Source organism: Sus scrofa, chromosome 12 (genome assembly GCF_054392235.1).
Source record: "Sus scrofa isolate SSC_HxYL_T2T_F1_AM1 chromosome 12, Sscrofa_HxYL_maternal_Yorkshire_Landrace_v2.0, whole genome shotgun sequence".
NCBI lineage: Eukaryota > Metazoa > Chordata > Mammalia > Artiodactyla > Suidae > Sus > Sus scrofa.
Window position 1 is genome coordinate 54,547,880 of NC_139394.1, and position 27,853 is coordinate 54,575,732.

At 57.7% G+C, this 27,853-nt stretch overlaps 1 protein-coding gene across 9 annotated transcripts; it reads right to left on the reverse strand.

Moving 5' to 3' along the window:
- Position 1: 1 nt before the first annotated feature.
- On the reverse strand, positions 2 to 27,853 carry CAMKK1 (calcium/calmodulin dependent protein kinase kinase 1). Of its 9 annotated transcripts, none has more exons than XM_021067685.2 (17): positions 27,732 to 27,853; positions 20,618 to 21,019; positions 19,658 to 19,705; positions 18,983 to 19,036; positions 18,259 to 18,310; positions 17,870 to 18,003; positions 17,399 to 17,435; positions 16,549 to 16,570; positions 14,884 to 14,972; positions 11,546 to 11,745; positions 9,126 to 9,179; positions 8,328 to 8,401; positions 6,771 to 6,851; positions 6,581 to 6,668; positions 6,252 to 6,380; positions 4,145 to 4,248; positions 2 to 1,981 (listed from the first exon to the last, which is right to left on the reverse strand). In XM_021067685.2, the coding sequence occupies exons 2-17, from the start codon at positions 20,975 to 20,977 to the stop codon at positions 1,909 to 1,911; spliced, it is 1,599 nt and encodes a 532-aa protein (XP_020923344.2). In that variant the 5' UTR covers positions 20,978 to 21,019; positions 27,732 to 27,853; the 3' UTR covers positions 2 to 1,908. The 9 variants fall into 9 exon arrangements, 7 of the variants coding, with proteins under 7 accessions (XP_020923344.2, XP_084841686.1, XP_084841687.1 ...); XM_084985560.1 differs by lacking the exons at positions 6,771 to 6,851; positions 27,732 to 27,853 and adding exons at positions 21,171 to 21,256; positions 21,611 to 22,012; XM_084985561.1 differs by lacking the exons at positions 6,771 to 6,851; positions 27,732 to 27,853 and adding exons at positions 21,171 to 21,256; positions 21,601 to 22,012.

The following is a 27,853-nucleotide window of genomic DNA, read 5'->3' on the forward strand; positions in this document are numbered from 1 at the left end:
GTTGTTTTTTGCCTTTTGTATTTTAACTCAAGAAAGGGCTTTTATTGTTTTTAACTCACTTCCTGGGAAGTTAATTTTTAAAACACTCTTATGGAGTTTGTCCATCCCTTGTGCTACATTCAGAAACAATGACGCCAACCAACTCCCCCAGTGATGCGGGGAGCACCCCACTGGGGCTCTGACACAAGCAGAGCAAGGGAGCTAGGCCCACCTTTGGGCTCCACAAGGTTGGGGGGGGGTGTCCCCTGAAACCTTACCCTCCCGGCTCCAGTGCAGAGCTGCTCAAGGAAAATGTGCTGATCCGTGCACGGCCTGCCACGAACTCTATAAAAGTGTTCTTAAGAACAGTACGGAAGTACCGTTTAAGCCCCGGGTTACAACAACTTAGTGCAGAGGAGCAGGGAGAAGTGTGGACCCAGTGACAACGGGCCGCATTCTGCTCAGAGCCTTAAATAGACATAGAAACTATATTACAGATGCATGTGCAGGTGCAAGACATGCTGTGCGCAGCAGATGGGCACGCACGGGCGTGTGTGCGTGGAGGCGCGGCGAACACCCACAGGCATGGAGACACGCAAGATGTGGCAATCCTCCAGGCCCGCCCCCTTCCCGTCTTGACAAAGCGCTCCTGCAACAGGAACCCCATGTGGGTGACTGAAATCCCTCGTTCAGCCCATATTTGCAGGGCAGGTGTCCAAGTCCTGCTTGATTTTCCTTTGGGGCTCAGTCTCTTGAACATTTGATCAGTCAAGGCCAAGCCAGCCAGCCAAGCACTGATCTCTGAGCAGGCGGAGTAGCAACTCCTGGGGGAGGCAGCAGCGGAAGGTGGGCCCCCTGCTCCGTGGCCACCTGCCAGCACCTCACAAGGGTCCCGCCTCTAGTGTGGCCTCCAACCTGGACAGTTGGTCCTTCATCGTTGGAATGTGAGGGCAGCTTCCAGGGCCAGACGGGGAGGATCGAAGATTGGATTCCAGTTACTTTGGCATCTGCAAGGCTCCAGCCTTGGGAGTCCAGGGCCCTCGGTTGATGTCAGGTCCCTGGCGTCTCCTGCAGCCACAGTGGGTGGGAGGGAGGGAGGCGGGCAGCGAAGGGTGGTGCTCCTGCTCAGGCCTCTGCTCAGAGCCTCAACTCAGCCTGTTCTCCAGACAGGGTCGAGTGTGCAACACAATCCAGGAAGGTCAGTCCGGTCCACTTGGCTGCCAAGCAATGGGGGGTGTGCTGGGAACAACCCAAAGCTAGAGGAGACCTCAGGTGACATGTTCCCAAGCAGGGTTTGGCACCCCCCTCCCCCACCAAGTTACACACAAAAGTAGAAGATCACAAAAAAGGCATTTGGATTCTCCAGGAGTGGCCCCCGCCCCAGTGAGGCCCAAGAATACCCACCAAGGGCTCAGAGCCTCCACATCAGTGTTCTCAGCACACAAGAGCTCTGGCAGCGCCGCCCGAGGTGGGCAGGGTACACCCCTCCTTGTGCGTGTGGCAGCTGAGCCACGTCCACCTCCCAGCCCCAGCAAGCGGGAGGTCTCGGCAGCGGTGGCAAACCAGGCCTCCACTTGCCATCTTGGTTTCCTGCCTCCCACCCCTGGGCCTTGCTGACCAGCCAAGTAGGGTTTCTAAGGCACCATGGGCACCGAGCTTCCACAAGGGATGGGTCCCGCCAGGGAGAGCCAGGACAAGGGGCAAGGCCTTTTTGGAGCCCCACCCCCCAAACCCCAGACGACATACATTCCAAGGCTGTCCCTGGACACATGTGCAGAGGTCATGCAGCACGACGGGGGAGGAGGGCTGGGAGAGGGGCCACAGTCCCCAGCCCCCTGCCCACAGGGGTGGCTGTTGGCATGAGGGCAGTGGGCCTTTGGAGGCGTGGGATGAGCGTGCTGCCGGGTGGCCCTGGGAGCATGCAGGGGCTCAGGACGCAGCCTCATCTTCTTGGACGCCAGGGAGCTCCGGGCTTTTGCCTCCTTCACCACACCCGTCTTTCCTGTTCAGGGGACACCAGGGGCAGAGGGACCCCAGGGGTCAGAACACACATGCACAAGGCATTCGCATCCACGTCGCTCAAATCCCCCCTCACTCCCTTCCCCGAGTTCACTTCAGTCTCACCCCCCTGCACTGTGGCTCGTCCTTAGTGTCAGCCTACAATCCTCCATGGCTCCCTACTGCCTGGAGATGAAGCCTCGACTTCCTAGCTTGGCTTCCAAAGCCTCTCCCAATCTGACCTTCCCGCCTCCTCAAGGACCAGCCAGATCATAGGCCCTCCGTGTTGGCCTAGATCAGCTCCCACGGTCCTGGGTAGAAGGGCTTTGGTTTTGCATTTTCTTTTCTTTGTTTCGCAGGACAGCGTCTACCCAGCCACACATTTGATAGATCCCAGTATCTGATTTTCCCCCAAGACATTTTTTTAAAAACATGACCAATGAATGGGTTTTGATATCTTAAAAAAGGATCAATACCATTTAACTCTACTGTGGAATTTCAACAATTATCCCAAATCATAAAGAAGACCAAAAAACCAACAAAGTCCATCAAGGACAAATGTTGGGACTCTGATGAGAGAAACCTGCTTATCAGAATTAAACTTGAAGAGTTCCCTGGTGGCCTAGCAGTTAAGGATGTGGCTTTGTCACTGCTCTGGCTCAAGGTCATTCCTTGCCCCGGGAACTTCCACAGGCTGCAGGCATAGCCCCCCCAAAAAAATAAATAAAATAAAATAACAGTATTAAACTTGAGTCACAGAATTACAGAATTTTATAGCTGGAAAGTATTAAGCCCAATTCTCTCTCAGTCTAGACTAACAAACTGACCTGTCTCCCCATTAACATGTCCATAAAAGGACAACCATTGCCTTGCTCCGCTGTACTCTTGGCGCCCAGCCCCGTGCCAGGCGTGGACTAGGTGCCGGATGTGTCCTTAGTCCGGGACTGGCCTGTCCCACCACTAGGGGGCGCAGTGTCCCAGGCACTGAGCTAGAGACGAGCTGTCCAGGTTTGCTCCTCCTGGTCCTAGTTCTGCCTGTCCTAACGGCTTCCTCCTGCGCTCTCAGAAGTGCCTCGGTTTGGATGCAAAATATTTGGTCCCTTACACTAAGTCTGATTCCAGCACCCCAGCCTGCAGACCTGCAGGAGGTCAGGGAACCCCTACCCACAGCTGGCCGCCTCACGGAAGAGACAGGGAAGTGGAAGTAAGGTCAGGACTGCCATGGCCTCTCCCACGCCCCACTCGCTCACCCCGCTTCAGCCAGGGAGTTTGCCAAGAGGGAGGCAGGAGGTTGGTGTCCAGACCTCCCTGAGTGCAAGCAACCTTTGGCAGGGAGCAGACACCGGCCTGTCGACCAGTGGGACCCGACACTTCCGAAGAGCCCACTTACAAGAAGCTGGTCTCGTGTGAACAAAACCAACCTCTGGGCCCCTGGGCGGCACAGCTGAGACTGCTTCTTCCCGAGAGGTCGAGGCACCTGGACAGCGGCGGGCGCTCACCTCTCTGGGGAGCACGGCTTCGCAGCACCATGGGCTGGGGGGCACACCCCTCCGCCCTGCTGCCCCCTTCACAGGCCGGAGGAAGGCAACCCAGGTCCCAGGTCCACGTTCTGGTCCAGGACCCCCTCACCATTTTCTCTTGGCAGGTCTGTGCACAAACTCCAGCAGGCCTCGTTGGCATCCCAAAGTGACTTTTATTTCAGTGGAAGAAGGCAGAAACGCTAAGGACGGGGCTCACAGAGGTTGGGGGAACTGCTTTTCTGACCTCTCCTAGGAGGTGGTGATTGCATGTGCCCTGTTCTCAGTGGGGACCCTGCAGCCACGGACCTCTCCCCTGGCTCCGTCAGCCAGCCTGTCCACGCTTTCTTGCTGGACAAGCATTTACAAAGTGCTGGCTGGGCCCTCGGCTTCAGCAATGGCTGGAGGAAGCACAAGCCATTCAAGCAGCTAACACTGCCCTGGGCCAGGAAGAGTCAACAGAAGTGTCCCTCCCTCCACAGACAAGCCAACCTTCTTACAAGGAGCAGACCCCAGGCCTGTCCGCAAACCTTGACTAGGCTGAAAACAGAGGTGCACATGGGCCCCGGCTCTGAGTGCCAGGGCTCAGCCTGCACCTACCCCGCCCCACCCCAGCGAGCACCTGCCGGCCTCAGCCCACCAGTACTTACGACACTAAGTTTCCTGGAGCCGACATGGATCGCTCTTCTCTACGCGCCTGGGGCTCAAATGGGTTCCCAAAGGAACGCTTCCTCAGCATGGACTTAACCAGGATCTGGGGAGGACATGTCAGAGTGAGGGACCCAGGCCCCCAGCTTCCCACACACCCCGGCGGCCTCCTCTCCGACTCCTGGAGGGGACAGCTGCTGGGTGGGCCCCACTGAGGCTCCCTTTGCTTGGGGAGAACAAGGAAGAGCACTCTAAGCAGAGGGCAGGGCAAGAGCAGGGAGGGGAGGTGGCTGACGGTGAATTCTGGCAATGGTGATGAGCCCCTTGCGAGCCCGGTGCCCCCGGGGCATGGGAGGCACAGAGGCCGCGCAGGCCAGGAGGTGTCTGTGCCGCCAGGCTGAAGGCATGGGACTGCAATTAGGAATGCCTTCTGGCTACAGGGGAAGGAGAGAGGAGAGGCCATCCCCGGCAGCCAGAGAGATGCTGAGCCTGGGAGGATGCCGGGAGGGGACAGCATGCTGTGTCCTGGCTCTCTGACTCTGTCCCCCCTGCCACTGTAAGGACAGCTCCACCCGCCCGCCCACATGCACACAAACTCTCACACGCCTGTGTTCCTCCCTCCCCGCTCCCTTCCCTCACTACGTGTTTACTGAGCATCGTCGACATATGCCGGACACTATTCCAGGCACAGGGACCACATCGAGGCAGAAAAATTCTGGCCCTCTGACATTCTAATTGCAGGGACAGGCAATACATAAGACAAATCAGCAAACTTTATATGTTTGTTAGTGGGAAGGGCTCCGGAGAAAAAGTTAAAACAAGGAAAGGGGTTAAGGTGTGACAAAGAGGAGGCTGGAATTATAGAGAAGGGCCAGGGAAGGGTCACTTCTTGCCAAGAAGGTGACTTTGGAGTAAATATCTGGAGGTAGGGAGGAAGCGATCCTGTGGACGTTTGGGCTGGGGAATCCCAGGCAGAGGGAAGGGATGTTCAAAGGCACTGGGGCAGCAGCTCACGTGGCACGTGGCTGGAACCGAGTGGACGGAGGGAGGAGAGGCGGTCAGCAGGGAGAGGGGGACAGGCAGGCCGTGCAGGGTCTGGCAGGCAGCTAGAGCTGTGGCTCTTCCTCCAAGTGACATGGGAGCCTGAGTAAGCAGGGGGACCTGAGAAGTGACATGATCAGGTCACCGAACCACCCCGGCTGCTAAGCTGAGCACCAGCTGTGGTGGGGGCAAGGGGAGGGTGGAAGCAGGGGAACAACCTAGGAGGAGATTTCAGTGGTTTAGGAGAGACGATTGTGGCTAAGACCAGGGAAGTGGCAGTAGGGACCCATTGGGGGCTGACAACACCAGGGACCCCACAGAGCCCCAGAGCTCTGCAGCACAGGGACGTTAGCCAGCTGGCCCTAGCTGGGCCTGGCCCTGGCAGGGAGGCCTGAATGCACAGGCCAGACCCCCGCGCCGGCAAGGGCTCCTGTCCTCTAGCCTTGTGCTCACCCTGCTTCTCCATGGGACCTCAGTGCAGGGCAGTGTCTTTAAAAAAAAAAAAACCAAAAACCAAAAACAAAACAAAAAAAAACCACACAAAAAACCCCAAGATAACCATCAGGGGCTACATTAACTTCTAACTGTGAACATGGCAGATGTCCAGATGAAGACAAAAAAGCTAAAACATAGGAGACCGGAAAGAGCACAAAGGTGGGGTCTGCTAGACATGCGGGGGCTCCCGGGGCTACTTCTCCAATTCAGAGGATTCCTAGGCCTTCTCCCTGTCATGTCCTTGGCACCTAGTCCAGTGCCTGGAAAATAGCAGAAGTTCAAGAACCGTTACGAAGGAAGGAAGGAAATGCCTCTCCGGTCATGGTGAATGCTGACTCTCGGCGAGGGCAGGGTATTTAAATCATTCCCTCTCGGTCACCACGCCTCCTGGTCTCCCTACTGCGAGGCTGACAACGTGACCTCGTTCCCCTCGGGCCTCCAGGGCAACAGTGGCCTCAGAGGTCCAGCAATGGGGCTGGTCGACCAGGCGGCCCTTGGTCCCCTGCACAGAGTGCGTCTCAGGGGGGCAGCCACAGCCCCAGGACTCAGCGCCTTCCGCCCCCATCCTCTTACCACTGTGGTCCAGCTGGGGATGAGCCTGACTGAATTCTTGACCTCCTCCTCGGTCACCTCCACCACGCTGCAGTGCTCCTCCTCCGAGGGAAGGGGCTCCTCCCCGTTCTTGGTCACCCAGGGGTGTAACTGCGGAGCGGAGGGCGGGGAGGGTCAGGGTCACAGGCCACAGACACCAGCCACCAAGGGGCCTGGGCATTGACCAAAGCCCACAAGCCCCAAACCCAAAGCCAACACACACAGGCCCCCGAGGTAGGGGTCTCCAAAAGGGGACACTGAAGCCCTGTGTTCTGCAGCCCAGCCCCGCCCAAGATCTCCGGTTCCCCAACCTTGATGTCTGGCACCCCAATTCTCGTTTCCGGGTTCTTGTCTAGCATCTTCAGGATTAAATCCTTGAGCTCTTCACTGACCTTTGGCCTAAAAAGGGGGAAGGAAGGAGATGAAGAGAGACTGCTGATGGTCCGTGCCTCCCTCTACCCTGCTCTGCCCCCCCCCCATCCCGTTGGTGCCACCCCTCACTTGTCAGAGAGCAGGGGGGACACACCCAAGGCCCGGGTGCAGGAGAGAGTTCCAGCGCAAGTACACAGGTATCCTGTTCTCCTGAGTCGGAAGTAAAGCAGTCTCCCTCAGGGGGCAGAGCCCACAAAGACAACGGGGCCCCACAGGTGCTGGATTCCCCCCAGGGGGCAGAGATGGTGGGGATCACCTGAGAAGAGTCGCTTTAGGGGACCCCAGGAGGCCTTCGCCCACACTCACCAACTTAGCCGCTCCTCCATCTGGGAAGATTGTCATTTGACAGAGGAGGAAACTGAGGCTCATGTCACCACCCAGGAGGCTGGGGCAGGGCTGAGGCTCAGGGGGAGGGGAGCAGGACTCAGCACATCAGCCTCGGCTGTCTCTGCCCACACTTGAAGCTTCATTGCTACTTAAATTCTTAGGAGAAGGAACCTGCTCTTAGGACCATGACCTTGGCTCCCTCTGCTGTCCTAGATCTCTTTTTAAATCCCTAAATCCCTTTTTAAACTCTTGGCTGGGGAGAAGGATATACAGCAGGAAGAAAGGCACAGAGACAGGTAATCACAGGAAAGGGACGGAAGCCAGTGCTGTGGGGGGCAGAGGGCGGGGAGCTGTGCAGCCGATGAGCAGACGGTGACACCCAGAGGTCCTGGGAGGCCCAGGCCAGGGAGGGCCTCTTCCTGTGGGCTTTGTGAAGCCTTGGAAAAACTGTAAGCAGGGGATATGGAGAGATGTGCTATGCTTTCTCAGGCTCACCCTGGCCTGACTGTGGTGGCTGGACAAGGCTGAGGCCTGAACTAGGCATGGGGTAAAGGTGGCAATGGCCAAGAGAAATATGAGTTGGACTCAACAGGGCCTGGGGCCAGACCAGGAGGTGGGCCAGAGGGAGCAGGAGTCAAGGACAACTCCCAGGTTCGTTTCTGACCTGCCCCGGCGCTCTGAGCAGACAGTGAAAGGGCCTGAACAGAGCAGTGTGGGGGGTGGGGGTGGGGGTGTCAGACTGGCTGCCATGGAAGCCAGCATCATAACCAGAAGGAGCAGGGGTGAGCAGAAGGGCCTCTCCAAACAGTCCCTCTGGGCTCAGGGACCTCAGTCACAAAGGAAAGGGCAGCGAGGAGGCAGTGGCTTTAAATCACAGAGCCACTGAGGCTCCACTTTTCCATCTGTGAAATGGGGGAGCGTACTGACATCCTGAAGCTGCCCCCCCCCCCGCCCGTGCAGAGAAGGCAGAGTTTCCGCCCAAGGTGGGGAGCGGGTTCTGCATGGGGTTGATGCCACTGATCTCACAGAGGCCTTCGGTGAAGAAGCAGTGTGAACACGCGACCTGGGCCATCCCTGTTTCGCCCCAGGCCTCAGAGTTGCCGTCTGTACAAGGAGATCCGACCCAGGACCCAGATGTCTCAGAGACCCTGCTCCCATCTCTCTCCATTTGCCCAGGGGTCCCTCCCGGGGAGCAGCGCCACCACCTCCAGATCGGCAGGCCGGGGTAGGTATGGCCCTGAAGGGACAAAAGCTCTGATAAAACTGGGGGTGGACAGGGCCCCGCAGAGGGCAACTCACTCCTCGGGGAACACCACGGCCTCATTCTTGATCTTGCGGTGCAGGGCCAGGATGTAATCATCGATGAACGGGCACTGCAGGCAGGGGGGAGACAAAGGATGCGGGCCCAGCGCGTGACTCACTGGGGGCAGCCCTGGGCTCCCAGGGAGATAGCAGAGGCCTCATCTAACTTGTGCAGGGCCCGGGGCCCCAGGCGATGCTCAATGAGCAGGGACTGCACAAATGAGTCACAGAGGGAACCAGGGGGCTGGGTACTGGCCAGCACGACAGCCACGCGCAGCAAGGCCTGCACGGCCAGGGCCTTGAGTCTGGGAACATGTTCCCTGATCCCTTCCCAGGCCTTAGTATGGTCCCTGAGTGGGAGCACCTGCAGACAGGGATCTCAGCCACATCAGGCTCAGGGGTCTGACCTGACCCACAGCAGGAGGCAAGGACAGTTTGTTGAGTGAACAAGTGAGTGAATGTGTGGATGAATGAAGGAATGGCATCAAAGGACAGAAGGACAGGGAGCGCTCTGGCTGGGGTTGTGGCAGCACCACTGTCTACCCCTCCTTTGGGGTGTCTGCTGTTCCAGTGCCAGGACTCCCGCACACGACTCCACCCCCTTAAGGGGCCAAGAGAAGAACAGAAAAGCCCCTTTTCCCTCGGTCTTCTCTGAGCTAGGTGGGCTCTTTCAAAACTCTCTTAAGGACACAGAGGCAGGGCCTGCCTCTGTCATGTATCCTGGCTCAGCTGGTCCAGCCCACAGTGCCAGGGGCGTGGGCCTGTCCCGGCTCCACCAGCCCACCCTGCACTCACCTTCCCATAGACGAAGCAGTACAGCGTGACCCCAGTGGCCCACACGTCCAAAGCCTAGAAAGAAGCAGCTTACGTCAGTTCCTCCAAAGCGATCAACACCCCTTGCCCACTCACCCGGCTCCAGTGGGCCATGGAAGGGGGCATGACAGGAACCTCTTTCCTCAGTCATGTATTCACTCAACAAACACTCCCAGGCCCTTGTTCCATGCTAGACCCTGTGCTGAGCACTGGGGCCATGGGGACGGCCAAAGCAGGCCCCCTGCCCTCCAGGGTTTCCAAGTCTCCTTGGAACAGGCCCAGAACAGACATATTTCCAACTCAGTAGTTACAAAACCCCCTTCATTTACAGGGTCGCCTTTGCTGTACCCCAGACACACGCCCAGTCTGGAGACAACCGTATATATTGAACTTCCACTTGCTACACCAGCTCTGGCTCCAAGAGGTCGTCCCTCTTCCAATGACCCACTGGAGAAGCCACCACCCACCTTCTTCCCGACACCTGAACAGGCCCTGGCCCTCGGCTACCTCCACAACCCCTTGGGCTCCCCCATGCCCTGGGTTCAGATGTGCCGTCTCTCTCCCCTGGAAGCCACTTCCTTTCCTCATACCCGCGTTCTCTCTTAGACGAGTGATTCTCAAACCTATTTTCCTGCCTCTGAAGCCTCATCTGAATCCAGCAGGGAACACCGGACACACGCAAACTGACATCCTATCACTGACCACGAGACCACAGGCCCGCTCGCTTCAGAAATATCAAGGCGGAGCCATTCTTCCAGAGTAAAGGACCCCAAAGAGATGTGACAAGTGAATGCAGCAACCCACCCTAGACTGGATCCCGGACCAGAAGAAGAAAAGGCATTAAAGGACAGCATGGGGACAATTGATGAAATGCGAATAAGGTCAGTTAGGCAACGGTCTGTTATCAATGATAAACGTCCTAATTTTGATAACTCTACTGAGGTTATGTAAGAGAATGTCCTTGTTCTCAGAAAACATCTCCGGAAATATGTCGTGATAAAAGGAGATAATGTCTCCAACGCCTGTACATAGAGGGACGGGGATAAAAAGGTAAATGGGACAAATGCAACGGTGGGTGAATCAGGGTAAAAGATACAGGAGACTTTTGGGTTTGTTTGTTGTTGTTGTTGTTTTTGCCTTTTTAGGGCCACACCTACAGCGTATGGAGATTCCCAGGCTAGGGGTCCAATCAGAGCTGCAGCTGCCGGCCTACACCACAGCCACAGCAACACAGGATCTGAGCTGTGTCTGCAACCTACACCACAGCCCACGGCAGCGCCGGATCTTTAACCCACTGAGCGAGGCCAGGGATCGAACCTGTGTCTTCATGGATGCTAATCAGATCCGTTAACTGCTGAGCCACGACGGGACCCCTGAGAGTTTTTTGTATTATTTTTGCAACTTTTCTGTAAATTTGGAATAATGTCAAAATTAAAAGTTAATGTTCCCTAGTGGCTCAGTGGGTTAAGGATCTGGCGTTTTCTCCCTGGAGGCAAGGGTTCAATCTCCGGCTCTGCACAGGTTAAGGATCTTGAGTGCTGAAGCTGCGGCATAGTTTACAGCTGTGGCTCAGATTTGATCCCTGATTTGGGAACTCCCATATGCCATGGGTGCAGCAAAAAAAAAAAAAAAAAAAAAAAAAAAAAAAAATTTAATGGAGTTCCCTGGCAGCTCAGCAGTTAAGGATCCAATGTGGTTACTGCTGGGGCATGAGTTTGAGCCTAGCCTGGGAACTTAAGCATGCTGAAGGCACAGCCAAAAAATAATAGCAGTAATAATTAAAAATTTTAAAAAAACTATATCTCTCTTGAGCTCCACACCCACATGTGTCCAAATGCCTCTGATCCTTTCCTCTGTGGCAGGACCACAGCAGGGCAGCTGGCACTTCCCAGGGGAGACCAGAACTGCACATCCTGCTCAGAAAACTCTGCCACTGCCTCTGCCACTTAGTTCCAGACCCCCAAGCTCTGCCCAAGCCCCACCGTGCCCTCTATCCTGTGCCCCTCAGCTCTCGCATATGTTCTCTGGGCTCTACCTCCTGCTCAAATGCCCCCCATTCTGCAAGGCCTAGTTCAAGAAGATGGAGGGGAGTCACCAACTTCCCCCCAGACAGGAGCTCCTCTGCCCTTTCACCATCTCCAGAAGGGCAGGGGCTGGGCTGTCCGGGCTCCACCTATTCCACAGTCCAGCCCAGAACTCAGCACAGGGCAGCTGGCAGGGAAGACTTGGAGAAGGAGAGAAGGCCTGCATCGGGGAGCCTCCGGGGCAAGGCCAACACGAGGGAGGGAACTCACGCCTGAGAAACAAGGGCCCTGGCAGCCTCAGCTTGCAAATGAGGCCCAGCGACAAGCCACCCCGCCCCTCCACCTGAACCCCAACGCGGCCCGGGCCCTGGAAGCCACCTTCCCACTGAAGCTCTGGCCGGAATCAGAAATGGCTTCGGGGGCCATGAACGCCGGGGTCCCTGCCGTGCTGGACAGCCGAGCGTCATTCCCCTCGAACTGGTTGCTGACACCAAAGTCAGCGATCTTCACGTGCCCGTCGTCCCCCAGGAGCAGGTTGGACGGCTTGATGTCCCTGTGGATGATCTTCTGGTAGTGCACTGCGGAGAGAGGCGGCTCGAGGGCTGGCCTGGGCACCCACCACCCAGAACCCCCCTCCCTCCAAACCGCCCCCCCTTGCCTGGCCACAGGGGCCGCATCAAACTGCAAGAGAGGAGGAGCTGGGCCTTCCTGGACCTGCGCACACTCCTCTCCCCAGGACCTCTGCTCCACTACGCAGTGAGATGCGAACCCAGGCCGTCAGTAACAGAGCCAGGACTGACTCTGAGGAATCTCCGGACTCGAAGTCCAGGGCTCTCTCTGTGACATTCAAGGCACTTGCCACTGAAAGCGGAGGGCAGAGGAAATTGGGGGAAGGGGTTCTCCAGAGGCCATCCCGGGCCCTCCCTAGTGAGCACTATCTGCAGGCTCAAAGCTCATCAAAGCCTTTCTCCAGTCCCACCCCCGCCCAGCCTGTCAGAGCTGTCCCTGCCCCTCAGACTGAGGGTGGCCCTGTGGGGTGTCCTGCAGAGGTATTGCCTCAGCCCCAGGGACTCTGAGTTGACTGCGTTTCAGAGAAGGAGGGTCCCCAGGCCTTGGGACTGCCAGGATGAACGTGGCTGAGTTCCTAAACTTCCGCAGTTTAGGCTGAGTGCCCACCCTGCTTCCTGGGTCCAGCACTGCCAGGACAGTGAGACATCTCACAGCTAACCACTTATGGGCTCCCCCCTCAGCAAACACCTTCCCCAGACCAGCAGACCCCAGGATGCTGGAGAGGAGGGAAGATGGAACGGGAAGGAGCGGAGGGGCGTGGGGAGGAAGAGAGGGGTGTGGGGAGGAGGAGAGGAAGGCTGGGGGCGGAGGGAGGGAGGGCCATGTAACAATCATGACAAAACCCATGGACTCCTCTGTGCCAGGTGCACACAAGGGATCCGACACACCCCCATCAGGGCAGAGAGGCTCAGGAGGCTGTGTATTTGACCATGGAAAGTGGCCTCAAATTCTTATCTTAAACCCTGGCCTCTCCCTTGAACGCCAAGCCCTTCATCCAAGTGGCCAGCCAGTGGACATCTCGACATGTATTCCAGTATTTCTCAGTCATACGCCTGATTCAGGGCTTGATTCTTCCGCCTGCCACTCCCTTCCCCCTCCCCCAATCAAACCAACAGAACGGAAAAGCCGTGTTCTTTGCCATTCACTTCATGGCCATGGTACCAGCTGCTCAGGCCCAAAACCTCAACTCCTCTCTCCCTCAGACCCCACATCCAATGCACCAGCAAGGCCCATGGGCTGAACCTCTTAGCATAGATTCCAGATGTGACTGCTTCTCATACCCACACGGCTGCACCTGCCTCATCTCTAAAAAGCAGGCCCGAGCCTCCCCAAGCACGTTCCCAGGGCAGCCTCAGCTCTCCTTTCTTGGAACCAGAATCACAAGGCAGGTCTTTCGGCTCCTGGTGCCTCCACTTGTCCGTCTGTCCAGCCCCTGGTGCCAACCAACCCGGGAAACCCTTCTCAGCGAGGAGCTGGGTTTTGAAGAACATTTGCCCAAGAAGCCAGATGGATTAGAGTCTCTCTCTTTTTTTTTTTTTTTTTTTTCTTTAGGAGAGAGGATGGGAGACATCAGAAAGCGGGGTGGAGGCCGAGCTGGTACGGGGTTGTGCCTGCAGGTGACCACGCCACAGGGTCAAACGACCCTTTCCCACACCTCTAAGCCCTTATTAGGGACTTTCGGCAAAGCCCTCTCCTCTCTGGGCCTCAGTTTCCCCACGTGTGACAAAGACCGCAGTAATCTAAGGGCACTGGAGTGGCTCAAATGAAACAGACATTCCTGTGCCTGTCCCCACAGGTCAGACCTCAGCTGGTCCTCACCTGTTCCCTCAGGGACAGAACAGTTTTCTGGTAAACCAAGTTGAGAGTCAGAGGACTAAGCTGTGCCCCATTCCCCAAGCCAGGCCAGAGCTGTAGGAGTCTGGGGGTGCCTCTTTTCCCTATGACTGGTCCTTCTCCCAGTGCTGGCCACGTCACCTCCTTCACATCTGCTCCCCACCACCACTGCCCTAATCCGGGCCTCACCATCTGTCACTTGGGCTGCAAAACCAGCCTCCTCCATAACCAGCTGGCCACCTCTCACCCTCCAGCCAGCCAGCCAGCTACCACACAGCTACCAGACAGAGCTTTCTAAGACACAACTCCTATCACTCTCCTCCCCTCTCCAAGCCTTCAGGGGCTCACAAGGTCGGCAGGAAGTCATGAAAATCCTCTGTGGAGGCATTCCCAGCCCTTGTGGTGGTGATGCCACCTGGACAGCGCTTCCGGCATCATCTTTCACTATCCCCTGCCCCCAGACTGGACTTAAGCAAATCAAACTTCTCCCTTTCTCACCTAGTCCATGTCCACGGCCCCCTGAGTTGCTGCCATGCAATGCTCTCTGCCTGGTGTACTCCCTCCCACCACCCCTCCAAACGGCCAGTGGACTCTTACTCATCCTTCAGGACCCTACTCATATGCCGCCTCCTCCAGGAAGCCTCGCCCTGGTCCTGGAGGGCTCTGACAGCCCTTGAGCCTTTCCAGCTTTGGCAGGTACTGCTTAGAATCCCTTCCTGGCCCTCCCGGGCTGCAAGATCCTTGAGATCACTTCTGGGCCTTTGGCACCTTTGGCCCTGGCTAGCACTTAATAGGTATTCATAAATGGATAAAGGAATGAACAAGTGAATTCCAGAGACAGAGGCTAAGCGAACACCCTCCCTGCTGAGCTCTCACCACCTTAGGGCTCCTCACGGTAAACCCACTCTGCTACGGCCCAGGCCCCAGGCCCCCAGTCTCTTCCTTGAGCAGCTCGACATAAACTGCTTCCTCCCCACAGCTCTTGAGGCCCTGCGGCGAGGCAAGGATTGGCTAAGAACTCAGCAGAGGGGAGACACAGGCAGAACATACAGCGCAGCCACCGCCGCCGCCGCGGCAGCGCTGAGAAGGACCTGGCGCATGCCCAGTGACGTCAGCCGCCCCCACCTAAGGTTTTGGCTCCGCCCACCGGGCTATTTCCCCGCCCCCAGATAAAGATGATTGGCAGAGCAGCACTGACTGACAGGAACTCCTCAAAGCCGGCTCAGCCTTGACTCCGCCCCCTCCCGTAGCCGGCCTCCCGTGCGCCGGTTTTCAGGGTCCCCAGCCCAGGGGGTAGGCAGCCCCTGACTCACAGTACTCAAGGCCCAGGATGATGTCCCGCAGGTAGAGGCGCGCTTGCTCCTCGGGGAAGGGCTTGTCGCAGGGCACCTCCATGACCGGCCTGTGGGACGAGAAGGAGAGGTGTTTAGCGGGAGGAACTGGGAGCAAAGGCGGAGGCAGGTGAAGAGGCACTGGGTGGGGCTGGGCTATGCAGACCCCTCGGGACCTCCTGGGAGCCCTCTATGCTCGAACAGGTCCCTCCTCCCTTGTAATGACAACTTGAAAACACTCACAGACACAAATATCCCTTTCCTGTCGTTGCAGTTTCAAATTAGCTTTATCTTAATTTCTGATTAGCTTGGTATTCCTTCTTCTAAGTACTTAATTATCTATAATCAGACAGTTGTGAAGATGTCATTTAGAGCAGTGCTTTTCAAACTGTAGGGCCAGGACCAAGAAGATCATGAAATCAATTTAGTAGGTGGCTACGGCTTTTCTTTTTCCTTATGAAGTAGAATGCTTCAGAGTATAATGCCTGTGAGCTGTGGTGTAGGTTGCAGAGGCGGCTCGGTTTCCACTTTGCTGCAGCTGTGGTGTAGGCTGGCAGCTTCAGCTCTGATTCAACCCCTAGCCTGGGAACCTTCATATGCCGTGGGTGTGGCCCTAAAAAGCAAAAAACCCCAAAACCAAACCAAAACAACACAACCAAAAGAAGACTGTATTTCTTGCTTTGAATGGAGGTCAAAACTGCTAAAAGCCCCTGAGTCTTAAAAGGACACCATTCCCTGCCCCGTCCCCAAACTGGTCTTCAGGGCTCCGAGGCAGAGACAGGTCACAACCTGTATTCAAGGCATTGCCCATTAGGGTCTCCAAGTCCACCCAGCCCTGTGTCCACTACCTCATGCCTGCTGCTCTACACGTACCCTGCGAAGGTCAGGCAAAGCCAGTGTGAGCTAGAGCCCTAGATTTCATCAGTGACTCACTGTGTGACTTTGGGCAAGCCACTTACCCTCTCTGAACTTCAGCTTCCCCTCTTGTAAATGGGAGCAAATGGCATCCCACCCAACTCACAGACTTGTAAAACTGGAAGAACTCTTTGTGATTTGAATACAGGTGAGAGTTGAGCCCAAGCTCTATACTTTTGCTAGAGAAATATTCCTTTCTTCTCTCCTCCATCAGAATATTTTTTCAGGAGTTTCCGTTGTGGCTCAGCAGGTTACAAACCCGACTGGTATCCATGAGGATGTGGGTTTGATCCCTGGCCTCACTCAGAGGATTAAGGATCCGGCGTTGCCATGAGCTGCAGTGTAGGTGGCAGATGTGGCTCGGATCTGGTGTTGCTATGGCTGTGGCGTAAGTGGGCAGCTGCAGCTCCGATTCAACCCCTAGCCTGGGAACTGCCATAGGAGATGCGTGCAGTCCTAAAAACAAAAAACAAACAAACAAAAAAACCCTTTTTTCAGTTCTTCAAGTCCTGGCTCAAAACCCTTGCCCTCTTCCTGAAACCTCCCCAACCATTCCAGCCTCACTGACTCCGCCAGCCTTCAATCAATTGCCCCCTTGGTCCCTTGTCCCCCCCACCCCAACCCCAGACCACAGCTCCCCAAGGACAGAGCCTGGACCTCTTTTCTCTCCTGGAGTAGGGATACAGAAGGGAAAGGAACACTTGACCTCCCTGATTGGGATGGGAAACTCACCCCTTTCTCAGGAGGTCAAACACTGAAAGAAAAGAGAAGAAGAGTAGGTAAGGGGCAGCCAGGCTGGACAACAGCTGATGTCCAGGTCCCTCCCCGTCCTGGAGGCCTGCAGAGGGTCTAGACATCCAGGCACACCTAAGGGACAGGACAGAGGTCCCAGGGTATCAGAGGAAGTAAATGGGTGAAAGTGGGTCTGCTACGGACCTGCCTCATTGGAGTCTCAGGTTCCAAGGACCATCAGCATGCACCCCTTTTACAGGAGGGAAACTGAGCCTCGGAGAAGGAGCAGGAAGTTTGCTAAAGGTCCTAGCAGACAGGCGGGTAGGAGAGGGAGTGGAGACGGAAGCCTCGGCCTCTAATTCCTTCTGGCCCATTCCCTGAGAGCCTCTAAGCCCAGCCCTGAATTGGGCACCAAGGACCTAAATAATAACAGCATTACTGTTACTAATGACAATAGCTAATGTGTCTTGCACGTGATAACTCATTTGCTTCTCACATCAACGCTGTGAGGTAGATCCCACTATTATCCCCATTTTATAGGTGAGGAAACTGAGGCACAGACCTATCAGACAGGGTCTGGGAACCCACATCCCGCAGCCTACTTCCTGCATCTCTCTGATGCACTGTCTCTCCCATCAGTGGAGTAGGGGCTTGGGAATATTTGCTGAATCGAACTGGATATTCTGAGCCTGGCTCAGCAGGGCTGGGCAAAAGAATCCAGAGCTAGAGAACACGTGTTTCCTCCTTGCCCCCAGGAGGTCAGTCGGCCCACCTGCAGGTCAAATGTGTCCCGGAGGAGCCCTCGAGCCCACCCAGGTAAGCTGCTTCAGGAATGAGCTGGGTCACTCACCCAAATAGAGATTGTCCTCAGCTGGGTCATCCAGGACCTGGGGAGAGGGAGCAGACGTGGGGGTGGGGCTTGGGGAGGCATGGGGGCGGGGGGCGGGGGTGTCCCAGACCTCCTCGACCTCACCAGCCCCAGGACCCCTAGTATGCTCTGCAGCCACCCTGGACAATGGAGCAGGAACTGTGCAGGCATCAGACAAATGAGGCCTCAGAAATCTGTGGCTCTGATCCTGGCCCACCCCAAGGCATCCAGCCCTTCTCTCCCCTCCTGCCATGATGGGAGCTCACTTCTTGCCTCTGGAGCAGCTCCTCCCCATCCACCAGCTAGAACTGACCCAGGAAGCCTCCTGGCAACCCCCACCCCAAGCCTGGCCCTGCCCTTGGCACACCTCCCTCGGCAGGACCTCTGAGTCTGTGCCGAGTGTCCTCTCCGCACCAGAGGCTGCTCCCCAGGCCTCATAGGCTCACCGCCTACCTCAATCAGTTTGACCACATTCACGTGGTCCAGCTTCTTCAGGATGGCAATCTCCTGATACACCCGCTCCAGGGGCAGCAGCTGCTTAGCTGGTCCTCCCTGGGCAGCCTGGGAGCCTCTAGGAGGCGGGCGACCTGTGACCAGGAAGGGCTGTTTGGCTTGTTGCAGAAGGCAGGGCCTCACCATGGCCCTGCGACCAACCAGCCTTAAGCAAGAATCTTGCAAGACCATAGCCTTGGCCTCAACCCACCAAGCACCGTCCCATCCCAAGGGCTCTGCTTCGCTCTCGCCTGTCTACCCCCAGGCCTAACAAAAACTAGCTTCCGAGGTGTCCTCCACCGCCGCCCCCAGGCCAGGAGCTCCCCGCTCAGGACCCGACAGATACATACGCGGAAAGCCATACTGCTTCAGTAACTTCTTCTTGGAAAGAACTTTCATTGCCTAAGAAGGGAGGGTGGACATGTCACTGGTGCGCAGACACCAAGGGTTAGAACAGGCTGCAAAGGTAGATGTGACCTAAGGTCCAGAGGGGCATGCAGGCACCAAGGGTATGGCCTGAGCATGGTTAAGCTGGGTTAGGAGGTGGCCCTCTCTGAACCTAGGTCTCAGCCATTCCCCGCAAAAAGCCTTTCTGGAGCTCTCCCCTCAGAAACATCCAGCCTCTGTTTGTATATTTCCAGGGCCAAGAAGCTCATTCCCTGGAGTTCCTATTGTGGCTCAGCGGTTAACAAACCTGACTAGGATTCATGAGGATGCAGGTTCTATCCTTGGCCTCACTCAGTGGGTTAAGGATCCAGCATTGCCATGAGCTGTGGTGTAAGTCACAGACGTGGCTCAGATCCCACATTGCTGTGGCTGTGGTGTAGGCTGGCGGATACAGCTCCAATTGGACCCCTAGCCTGGGAACTTCCATATTTCCCTATGCCACAAGTGCCGCCCTAAAAAGCAAAAAAAAAAAAAAAGCAGCTCATTCCCTTTGCATACCCCTAGGGACAGGGAGCTCACTCCCTTAAAGGCAGCCTTGTCCTCTGTCTTCCCAGCACAGCTCCCGCCCATCCCCCAGGCTTCCAGGGTTCAGCTTGGGCAACACCTCCCTCTGATCCCCAGACTCACATAGTGCCTGTCTTCACTTTCGTTGTAGGCCAGCCTCACCACACCGTAGGCACCCTGCAGATAGGCACAGGACAGCCCCCCTGGTCAGGGCAACCTCCCCTGAGGCTAGCTCAGGAGAAAGGGAGCCTCAGTGGCTCCAACCCCCTCCTCCCGCATCCCATCTCCACCCCTGCTACCAAAGGGCATAAATTTCAGACAGGCAGGGAGAGGGCTCCTGTGCCCCGGTCACTGTCCCTATCGGGCTCAACACAGCTTTATGCCTTCTCCTTCCCTTCCATCAGAAACTCTGGGGAGTTCCCTGGCAGTGCAGTGGATTAAGAATCCAGGATTGTCACTGCAGTGGCTAGGGTCACTGCTGTGGGGGTTAGGGTTCAATCTCTGACCCAGGAAGTTCTGTCTGCTATGGGTACAGCCACAAAAACTAAAAAATAAATAAAAATAAAACAAAACAAAAAAACTCTAGGGAGTCAGAAATCAAGAGTCATCTTCCACTCCCCACCCCAGGTGTTTCCTACACGGCACAAAACTTTCCTCCCTTCTAGGCTAAGACCTTCTTGGCTTGGCCTCACATTCCCAAAGGAGGAGAGGGGATTGTCCCAAGCAGAGGATCCAGACAGGCGGCCCCCAAGGCCACAAGACAAGTTCCTACTGCTTCTAGCCTGTCCCCAGGCCTACCTTGCCAATCTCACTCTGCAGCTTGTACTGGTTTAGCTGCACACAGTCCTGGTGGGATAAAGAGAGGGGTCATCAGGTAAAGCTTGATCCAGAAGCAGCACTTCTCCCACTTCAGGAGCACATCCAAGGGCCCAATCCTGATCCCCCCCTCACTCCCAGACCCCAGGTCTCATTGACTTCTCAAGTTTGGATAGGGAAGTGCGGTAATGCCAATGCCAAAAGCGACACCAAAAGTGACAAGAAGCCTTGGATAATGATAGTTTGAAAACATGAATGGTGAACCATGCCTATGCTTCACTCCCTAGAAAGGGGTAGAAAAATGCACTGAATCCTGCCTGGATGCCGAGGGGCTGGGAGATGCTGATGTGAGAAACCCAGGAGCAAGTATTTCCAGAAGCAGCCGAATGAGGAGGTTGCATGGACAAGAAAGATGAGGAGAGCCTTGGGAACAGGAGACCAGAGCCCTGGCTCAGGCATGAAAAGCTCAGCCTCTGAAGCCTGTAGATGGCTCAGTACTTGGGTTCACTTTCAGGTCTAAGTGGCAAGGGCAGAGCCAGTGGGAGCCCAGATGCTGGAAGCAAGCTGGCAGCTTCCAAGTCAGAGCAGACTCTAGGAGGTGGGATTAGAGGTGGGGGCCTCAATGTGAGGAAGACTTGGGGGCCAGGAGGACACACTGTTGATCTTCAGAGCTCTAGGAGGACTTCTTGGGGGACAAGGGAAGAGCCTACTTCCTGGGCCTGGACTAGGGGTGGGAATGGTGGAACTTACAGGAGACAGCAGTTGGTTCAAGCAGAGCTTCCCAGGGTGGGAAGAGGCCATATAGTGAGGTAGTGAGCTTCTCAGCTCTGGGGGCATGTAAACCAAAGGGAGACAGCTGTGTGGCAGAGACAGGACAGCAAAGGATCTTCCCTGAGGACAACTGAAAAGCTCTCGGGCACCCCCTGGTTCTGATCTACTCACCTCTGCATCTGAGATGGCCACATGGTGGGACTCGATGGTGGGCCGGCGCCAGGCCCGTGGGGAGATGTGGCTGGCAGGCCCTGTGGCGTAAGGCCCAGCCTGGGCCTCCAGGCAGCTCCCCGCTGGCCGCTCCTGCAGGGAGAACTTTCTAGCTGAGAGGCTGGGCCGGGCTGCGAGGTGTCTTGAAGCACCGCCAGGGATCATGGAGGCAGCTCTGGCCCGTGGTGGAGGATCCACACAGTTCCTGGTAGGCTCTGGGCTGTCGTCTGTCTCCTCCAAGTGCGCCACATCGATGGCTGCCACCCGCTCCACCAACTCTGCCCGAGGGTCCTGGCAGCAGACTGCTGGGCCCCCCTCCATCGCCACGGTCAAGGGTGTCCTCTGTGCAGCCTTATTGGGAACCTGAGAAAAGAGGGCAGAGGAGGCTTCGATCCTGGCCACACAGCAAGGAGGCCAGACTTCCAGGCCCTTCTGCACTGGAGCCCCAGCTTGGGAGTCCCACCTCCATGCCTCCGCCCTGCCTGCTCCCTCTGCCTGGCTTGCCAGCACCCACACTCAGGTCTCCCTGCTAGCTGAAGGCATTCCGGGGACTCATCTGGCTCTGCTGCACACCAGCCCTCTAGACCTCAGTATCCCCATCTGTAAAACAGGTACAGTCGCATCTGCCTTGTTGGCTTCACGAGGAAACAGGAGCATCTGATGTTCTGGAGGCAGGACAGACAGATGTGGGCAGAACACTGGCGCCCCAGCAGCGCTGGGAGGAACAGAGCCCAGGGTCAGCTCAGGCCCCCATCCAGCGGACAGCCCAGTGACTCACGGCCCCACCCCTTGACAGCAGAGCATTCCAATGCTGTGGCTGCCGCCTGGAAGCTGCGCTGGGCTGAGCTGGGCGCTGATGATGCAGAGGCTCCTGATGCTCCAGGCCCCACTCCACCCGGTCACTGCTTCCAGGAAGACTTCCCTGGGGCTCCGGCCCATCTCACCCGCTCTCACCTCCTCCAGGGAGGCCTCTCCAGCACCCAGGGCAAGTCTCCCAGGACTCACTTCCCTGTTCCAGCGAGCCTGCTGCCCAGGGCAGAGTCCATTAGGGGAGGGCGCCCCTGCCTTGGTGGCTGTGATGAGAAACCCCACTGCACTTATTCCCCCTGGTTTTTCCTTCCAGATTATTCACGTGGCCAAAATGTTCTCCACATTCACTCAGGCTATGTCCCCCTGCCCTGGGGCTGGCCTGACATCCGCCCTGGCCCTATGGCAGTCTGAGGCCCGAACCAGGCCCCAGGCCAAGGACTCACTCCGGCTTGAACCCCAAATCCACCTCCAATGTCCAGCCTCAGCCCTCACCCTTGACCACAACCCCGGGCTGAGCCCTGACACTCAGACGGGGACTCCATTTCTGTCCCAGGCTGACCACCGGCCCCGCCCCAGCCAACGCCCCTCCCCCTTCCTGGATCAGACTCAGCATCTTCTCAGGAAAAGGAAGTAAGTAGACCTCTGACCCTGTGCCCTTCCTGTCTGGTGATAACTTGCACTGTCACCACAACAAGACTTTTGAGAACACGGTCTCCATTTCTCCCTTATTCGCCCATCATCTTGCTCTGACAGATGTCAAGGAGCAGGACTCACTGGCGTCCACTGGCCACAGAGGTGCCTGGACTGGGTTCTAGTCCTGCCTGCCAACCTACTGTGGGGCCCTGGGCAGCTTCCTCCCGACACTGAGCCTCAGTCTCCCTATCTGTACGAGTGATGCAGGACCTTCCCGGATTCCCTAGGGCTACAGCAAGGCTTGGAGACGGACTGTGGGCAACGGCGCGGTCCAGACCCCCTAGGCCCTGCACGCAGTGTATTGAGTGAGTGGAAGAAGCCTGGAGGGGGTAGAGCTGATGCTGGCATGTGGAAGGAAGGGTGAAGGGAATCTGGAGTGGCAACAGGAAAAGACTTGGACACTGGCCCTGGAGCAGTGAGAAGAGCAGGAGTTGGTGAGGCTAGAGCATCAGAGAGGCCTCCCTGGAGGAAGTGGAACGGTGTTAGAGCATCAGGGAGGCTCCAGGAACCAGGCTGCTTACAGGAAGGAGGAAGTCAAGGCTAAAGGGAGCCCTCCAAGCCTGGCCCACCCCCATCCCATTCCTCCGGGTAGGTGGCCCACCCTGCTGCCCCTCTGTAGGCCCTTTTTCTCCCAGCGGAATATCAACTCCATAGATTATTTCTTTCTGCAGCAGTGCCACAAACACTAGGTGTTCAGTAGGTATTTGTTGAATGAAGGAGTGGTTTCCATAGTGATCATTTGTAGTCCTGGTCCCATTAGACAGATGGAAAAGCAGCCTCAGAGGGGGGACCCCAACAAGCCCACAGCAGGGAATGAATGCCGGTGTCAGGAGCTCCTGCCCTCTGGTCCAGGGCAGGGACGGAGGGAGGGACCGAGCCACCACGGGCAGAAGCCGCAGGCTGCCCTAGCCCATCCGATTTGCATGTGACCCCAGCCACCTCTCGGCTGTTACCCCAGCCAGGAGCCCTCCTCCTTCAACTTCTTTCCTCTTCTTTCTCAGATGGGGAAAGTGGGGCCAGCAAGGGGCGGGGATTGGGCCTGGGGTCACACAGCAGTTCCCGGTAGGACCTTCCTGCTCCAGTGTGGGCGCCGTTACCCGGTTTAAAGCCTGGGCTCTGAAGCTAGGCTGCCAGGCTGTGCCCCTGCCTGGCCGTGTGCCCACGGGCAGGTGGCTGCCCTCTGGGCGAGGTTTTCCCCACCTGCAGAATGGGGTCAGTCGCAGCACCACCTCCTTGGGTGGCTGTGCAGAGAGAGGAAAGGAGTGAACACCCTTCCTGGGCCTGCGTCTAAGGAAGCCCCGTAAAACTGAGTTGTTGTGCTGCTGTTGTTGTGATTGCCTGGGACACGCGGTGGCCCAGATGGATGCGCGGGCGGCACAAGGCAGCTGTGAGGGCTGACGTCAGGCCCTGCACCCTCCCTCCCGCCTGGATCAAATTCAGGTGACTAAGCAGGCTGCGCTGTGCGGGGAGGCGCCCCGGGAGGCCCCAGGTTCCTGCCTCGTGTCCAGGCGACAGGGCCTGGCGCCCGAGGCCGTGCGGGTGAGGGTGTGTGTCCATGTGAGAGAATAGGTGTGAGCAGGGCTATAGGCTTGGGATGATGGCGTGTCTGTATGTGTGTTGGCGGCGGGGGTGTCCACACACAGGAGCCTATCTCCACGGCTGTGGTCCATGCATGTGCGTAAGTGTGTTCACATGCGCTGTGTGTCTTTAGATCTTTGTGGACGTGTGCCCAGGATGGGGGGTGGGGCCCGCACCCCCCCAACACCCTCCCCCCACCTAATCCCAGAGTCAAGTTTGAACTTCCCACACAGTCACCTGTCCACTCGCCTGGGGCTGCCTGCTGGGCTGGGCTGTGTGTCGTGGGCAGGACCCACCCCTCTCTAGAGGCTCACCGGGGGTCTCACAGGCCCCAGGTCCCCAGGCTGAGGCCTTGGGAGAGGCTCTGTAAAAATTGACTCAGCGGGTAGCTCGGAGCCACTTGAGCAAAGAGGACAGACAGGCTGGCACCCGGGCCCAGGGCCGAGCAGGGCAAGGCTACTACGGGTGCGGGGAGCCTCCCGGGACCAGCCTAGTCCTGCAGCAGATCAAGGTCCTCCGTCAGTGGGAAAAGCCACCCCGATCTGTCCTCCCAGACTGTGACCGGGCTGCCTTGGACAAGTCCTTGAACCCCTCGGAGCCTCAGTTTCCTCATATGTGATCAGATAAATAGCCACTGTCCTGCCACCTCCCAGGGCTCCAGGAGGAAGAGGATGAGATGGTGGACTTTGCAGCAGATTTGCCTGAGCAATGTGGGGCGGGATGTGTCTGCCTCAAAGCCACCCAGAGAGAGCCTGGATGTACTTACAAAGCATACCTCCACATCTGCCCCCTGGAACCAGGGGGCCGGTTCCCCCCTGAGAGTTCTCCCAGGCCGCGCCCCTCCTCCCCAGGTGTCTGGCTGCTCCCCAGGGATGCAGACTGGCTCCAGGCCTTGCTTAGCCAGGCTTCCTCAGGATGCGCCTCAACTCCTGGGTCCCTTGGAGGAGGCCCAGAGCAGGACGGAACAGGCACGACCTGCTCTCATCCAAGCCGGTTCAAGCAGCTCCACTTCAGACGATTTCAGGCACCAGGCAGGCCTCACCCTGAGTTCTGGAAGGCTGCTGTGAACCCAGCAGGGGGCCAGCTCCCATCCGGGCAAGAGGGGACTCGGCCCGCACTGGCAGAGGACAGCGCAGAAGGGAAAACCGTAAGGGGTGGTCTAGTCGCCTGAGCCGGACACAGACGGCGGCCTTGACAACACCAGGCTGCCGCAGAGGAGCCGTGTTTATGCTCCTGACAAGTGTCTGCAGGGCCCTGGCAACCGGTGCCCTCCGAGGCTCCCACCCCAGCCCGGGATGACTCAGTCCCCTCGAGGGAGGCCCAGGCGTCTGGTGCCAAGTCAGGCTTGAGGATGCCTGCTGTGAGGACGCCCCCCTCCCGCCTCCCCAGGGAGGCCCCAGGCACTGAGGTGGGCTCGAGCCTGAGTCAGCGCGGCAACCCTGGGCACATCCTCAGCGCATCTTGGCTGACGGTCGCCAGGCCGCGCCATCGCCCTCCGCCCCTCCTCACCCTCCACACCACACGTTTGCGCCTCCAGCCCCACTCTTTGCAGCCAGCTGCCTCCTTCCCTCCGTGTTGCTGGGCAGCTGGGTCCCCATGAGGCTCCAATTCAACTCAGCATCTCCTCCCGGGCTGCTCTTCCTCCTCCGTCCCCATCCCAGAGACAAGTGCCAACATCCTCCCAGTTCCTGGACCAGAAACCCAAGCCCCCGCATCACCCGTCTTCTCCCTTTAGTCCGTCCCCACTCCCCCAGCCCCACACTGACTCTCCACTCTGCCCGAACCACACTCCTCGCAGTGGCCAAACCGCAGACTCTTCTGCTGCCAGGCCTTTGTACAAGCTGTGCCTTCTGCCAGGAACACACCTCTCTCTCCTTTGCTGCTGGGGGACAGTTCAGACACCTCCTCTGGGAGCTCTTCCTGCTCTCCCCACTGCTGGGTGAGGTCACCAAGTGGAACTCCTTAAAAAGTCCAGATCCAGACCCCCTCTCTCCTTGTCACTGGCTCCACCACACACTCCGCCTGCCTCCCGGTTCACACCCCAACCCCACCCCACCCCATCCTTCCTACCAGCTGCGAGAGGGAATATTTCTAACGTGCAAATGTGGTCACAGTTCTTCCAGACCTGGCCTTCCAAGATCTTGGAATCTGAAGGGCAGAAGAGCAGGAGCCCTAGCCTTAGACCGGGGTGGGGGTGGGGGTGCACTCACAGGCTAGAGAACAGCTGGGGACACAGACTTCTAGGACACAAGCCCAGAGTCACTCATTCATGCAACAAATGCTCATTGAGCACCTGCTCTGTGCTGGGTGCCCAGAGATAAAGCAGGGAACGGCAAAGACAAAGTCCTTGTCCTCACAAGGTTTAATTTCTAGTGGGGCAAGAAGCAACAAACAAGAAAGCCAGGTACATGCTACAGAGAAAAGATACAATCATGTAAGGGGAATCAAGAGTGAGGTGCCGGGGGTGCTATTTACACAGCACAGTCAGTAAGAAATGCCTTTCTAATGCAGGATTGGAGCAGAATCCGAGGGACATGAGGGAGCCAGCAGTGTGGACATCTGGGAAGGGCATTTCAGGCACAGCGACTGCAAAGGCTGTGAGGTGAGAGGCTGCTTGCACTGTCCAGAGTGGGTGTCCACGTGTGAGAAGTAGCTGATGGCAAGCAGAGTCGCACCTGGGTGAGACGGCCCTGTCATTCAGTGTCACCAGCCTCCGGGATGGCTTCCTGGAGGAGGCGACATTTAAGCTCTTTCATGATGGCTGAGTAAGGATTCAGAGGAGGAGAGGATGGAAGTGGACACTGCATGACAGAGAGCCAGTGCCTGGCTGGGACTCAGGGCTTGGCTTTTTCCCGGGGCCGGGGCGGGGGGGGGGGGGGGTGCTCTTTAGGACAGAGACCAGGAGGCTTCAAAAGCCAGAGGGTTTTGAGCAGGGGAGGGACTCAACTGGATGAGTTTTTAAAAAACCATCCTTGTGCCTTCTGTGAGGACTGAGGGTAGGGGGTCAAGGAAAGGGCAGGGGTCCATGGGCCTAGGACACGGGCTGACACACAGTGGGTGCTCGGTCCCTATCGCTGAAGGAAGGCGTGAGGGCTGTGGGGGCGGCCAGTGCGGCCACCAGGACACAAGCTGTGCGCGCCTCCCGACTCCCTGGCAGATATAGAGCTCCATATGTGCCCACCGCGGCACGGTCCTGTGACTTGGGACAGAGCCTTCCCTATGCACCCCTCTACCCTCAACACACACACACACACCACTCCCGGAAGAGGCGCACGCCAAGGTCCGCGTGACCCGCCCTCACACACCACTCCATCCTGTAATGCACCCTCCTCACACACACACAGGCACACTCCTGTGTCCACGTGACAGATGCACACCCGCCTCCAAACACCACACATAGGTCCCTGCGCACGTGTGCACCCTCGGAGCCACCAGTTCTGTGCCTGTCAGGCCCGAGAAGTCGCAGCGGCCACCTCCGCCGCCCCCCCTCCACCCCCGCCGGAGGCAGCGAGGACTGCGCAGCTAAAGCGCCGCGCGCCGCATCTGTCCCATTCATCACCCCCGCCCCAGCTCCTGCAGGGAGACTCAGGGGAGGGACGTGTGGGAGGAGCGCTCCGCGCAGTTCTGCACGTGGGTGCACAGGTCTGGCCCACTCCTCATACACAAGGCCTCCCACCGAGAGCTGGGGCGGGGGCAGTGCGCTTGGTATGGACGCGGTCCCGCAGGCAAGAGCTGGGGAAGGGACGCAGACCGCGGGGCACCCTCACCGATACGGTCCCGGGTACAAGCGCAGACAGAAGCAGGCTCCCGGAGGCACCCCATAAACTGGGCCCGGCTGACCCAAGGGGGAGGATCTCCGCATGGACTGGGTCTCGGCTGTCCTCACAGACGCAGCCTCGCAGACCAGCCCTCTCCCCTGCATGCTCCGAGCCGACGTTCAGGCGTTCGTCCCCTCCCGCTCCCCACCCCAGACCCGCTCCCAGCCGACCCCTACCTCAGCGCCCTGCGACAGTCTCCGCGGCCCTGCGGGCGGCCAGGCTCGCTCCCGCGGCGCGCGCCCCGCCCGCTCAGCCAGGGCCGAGATCTCCGAGCTCAGACCGCCGGCGCCGCGGCTCC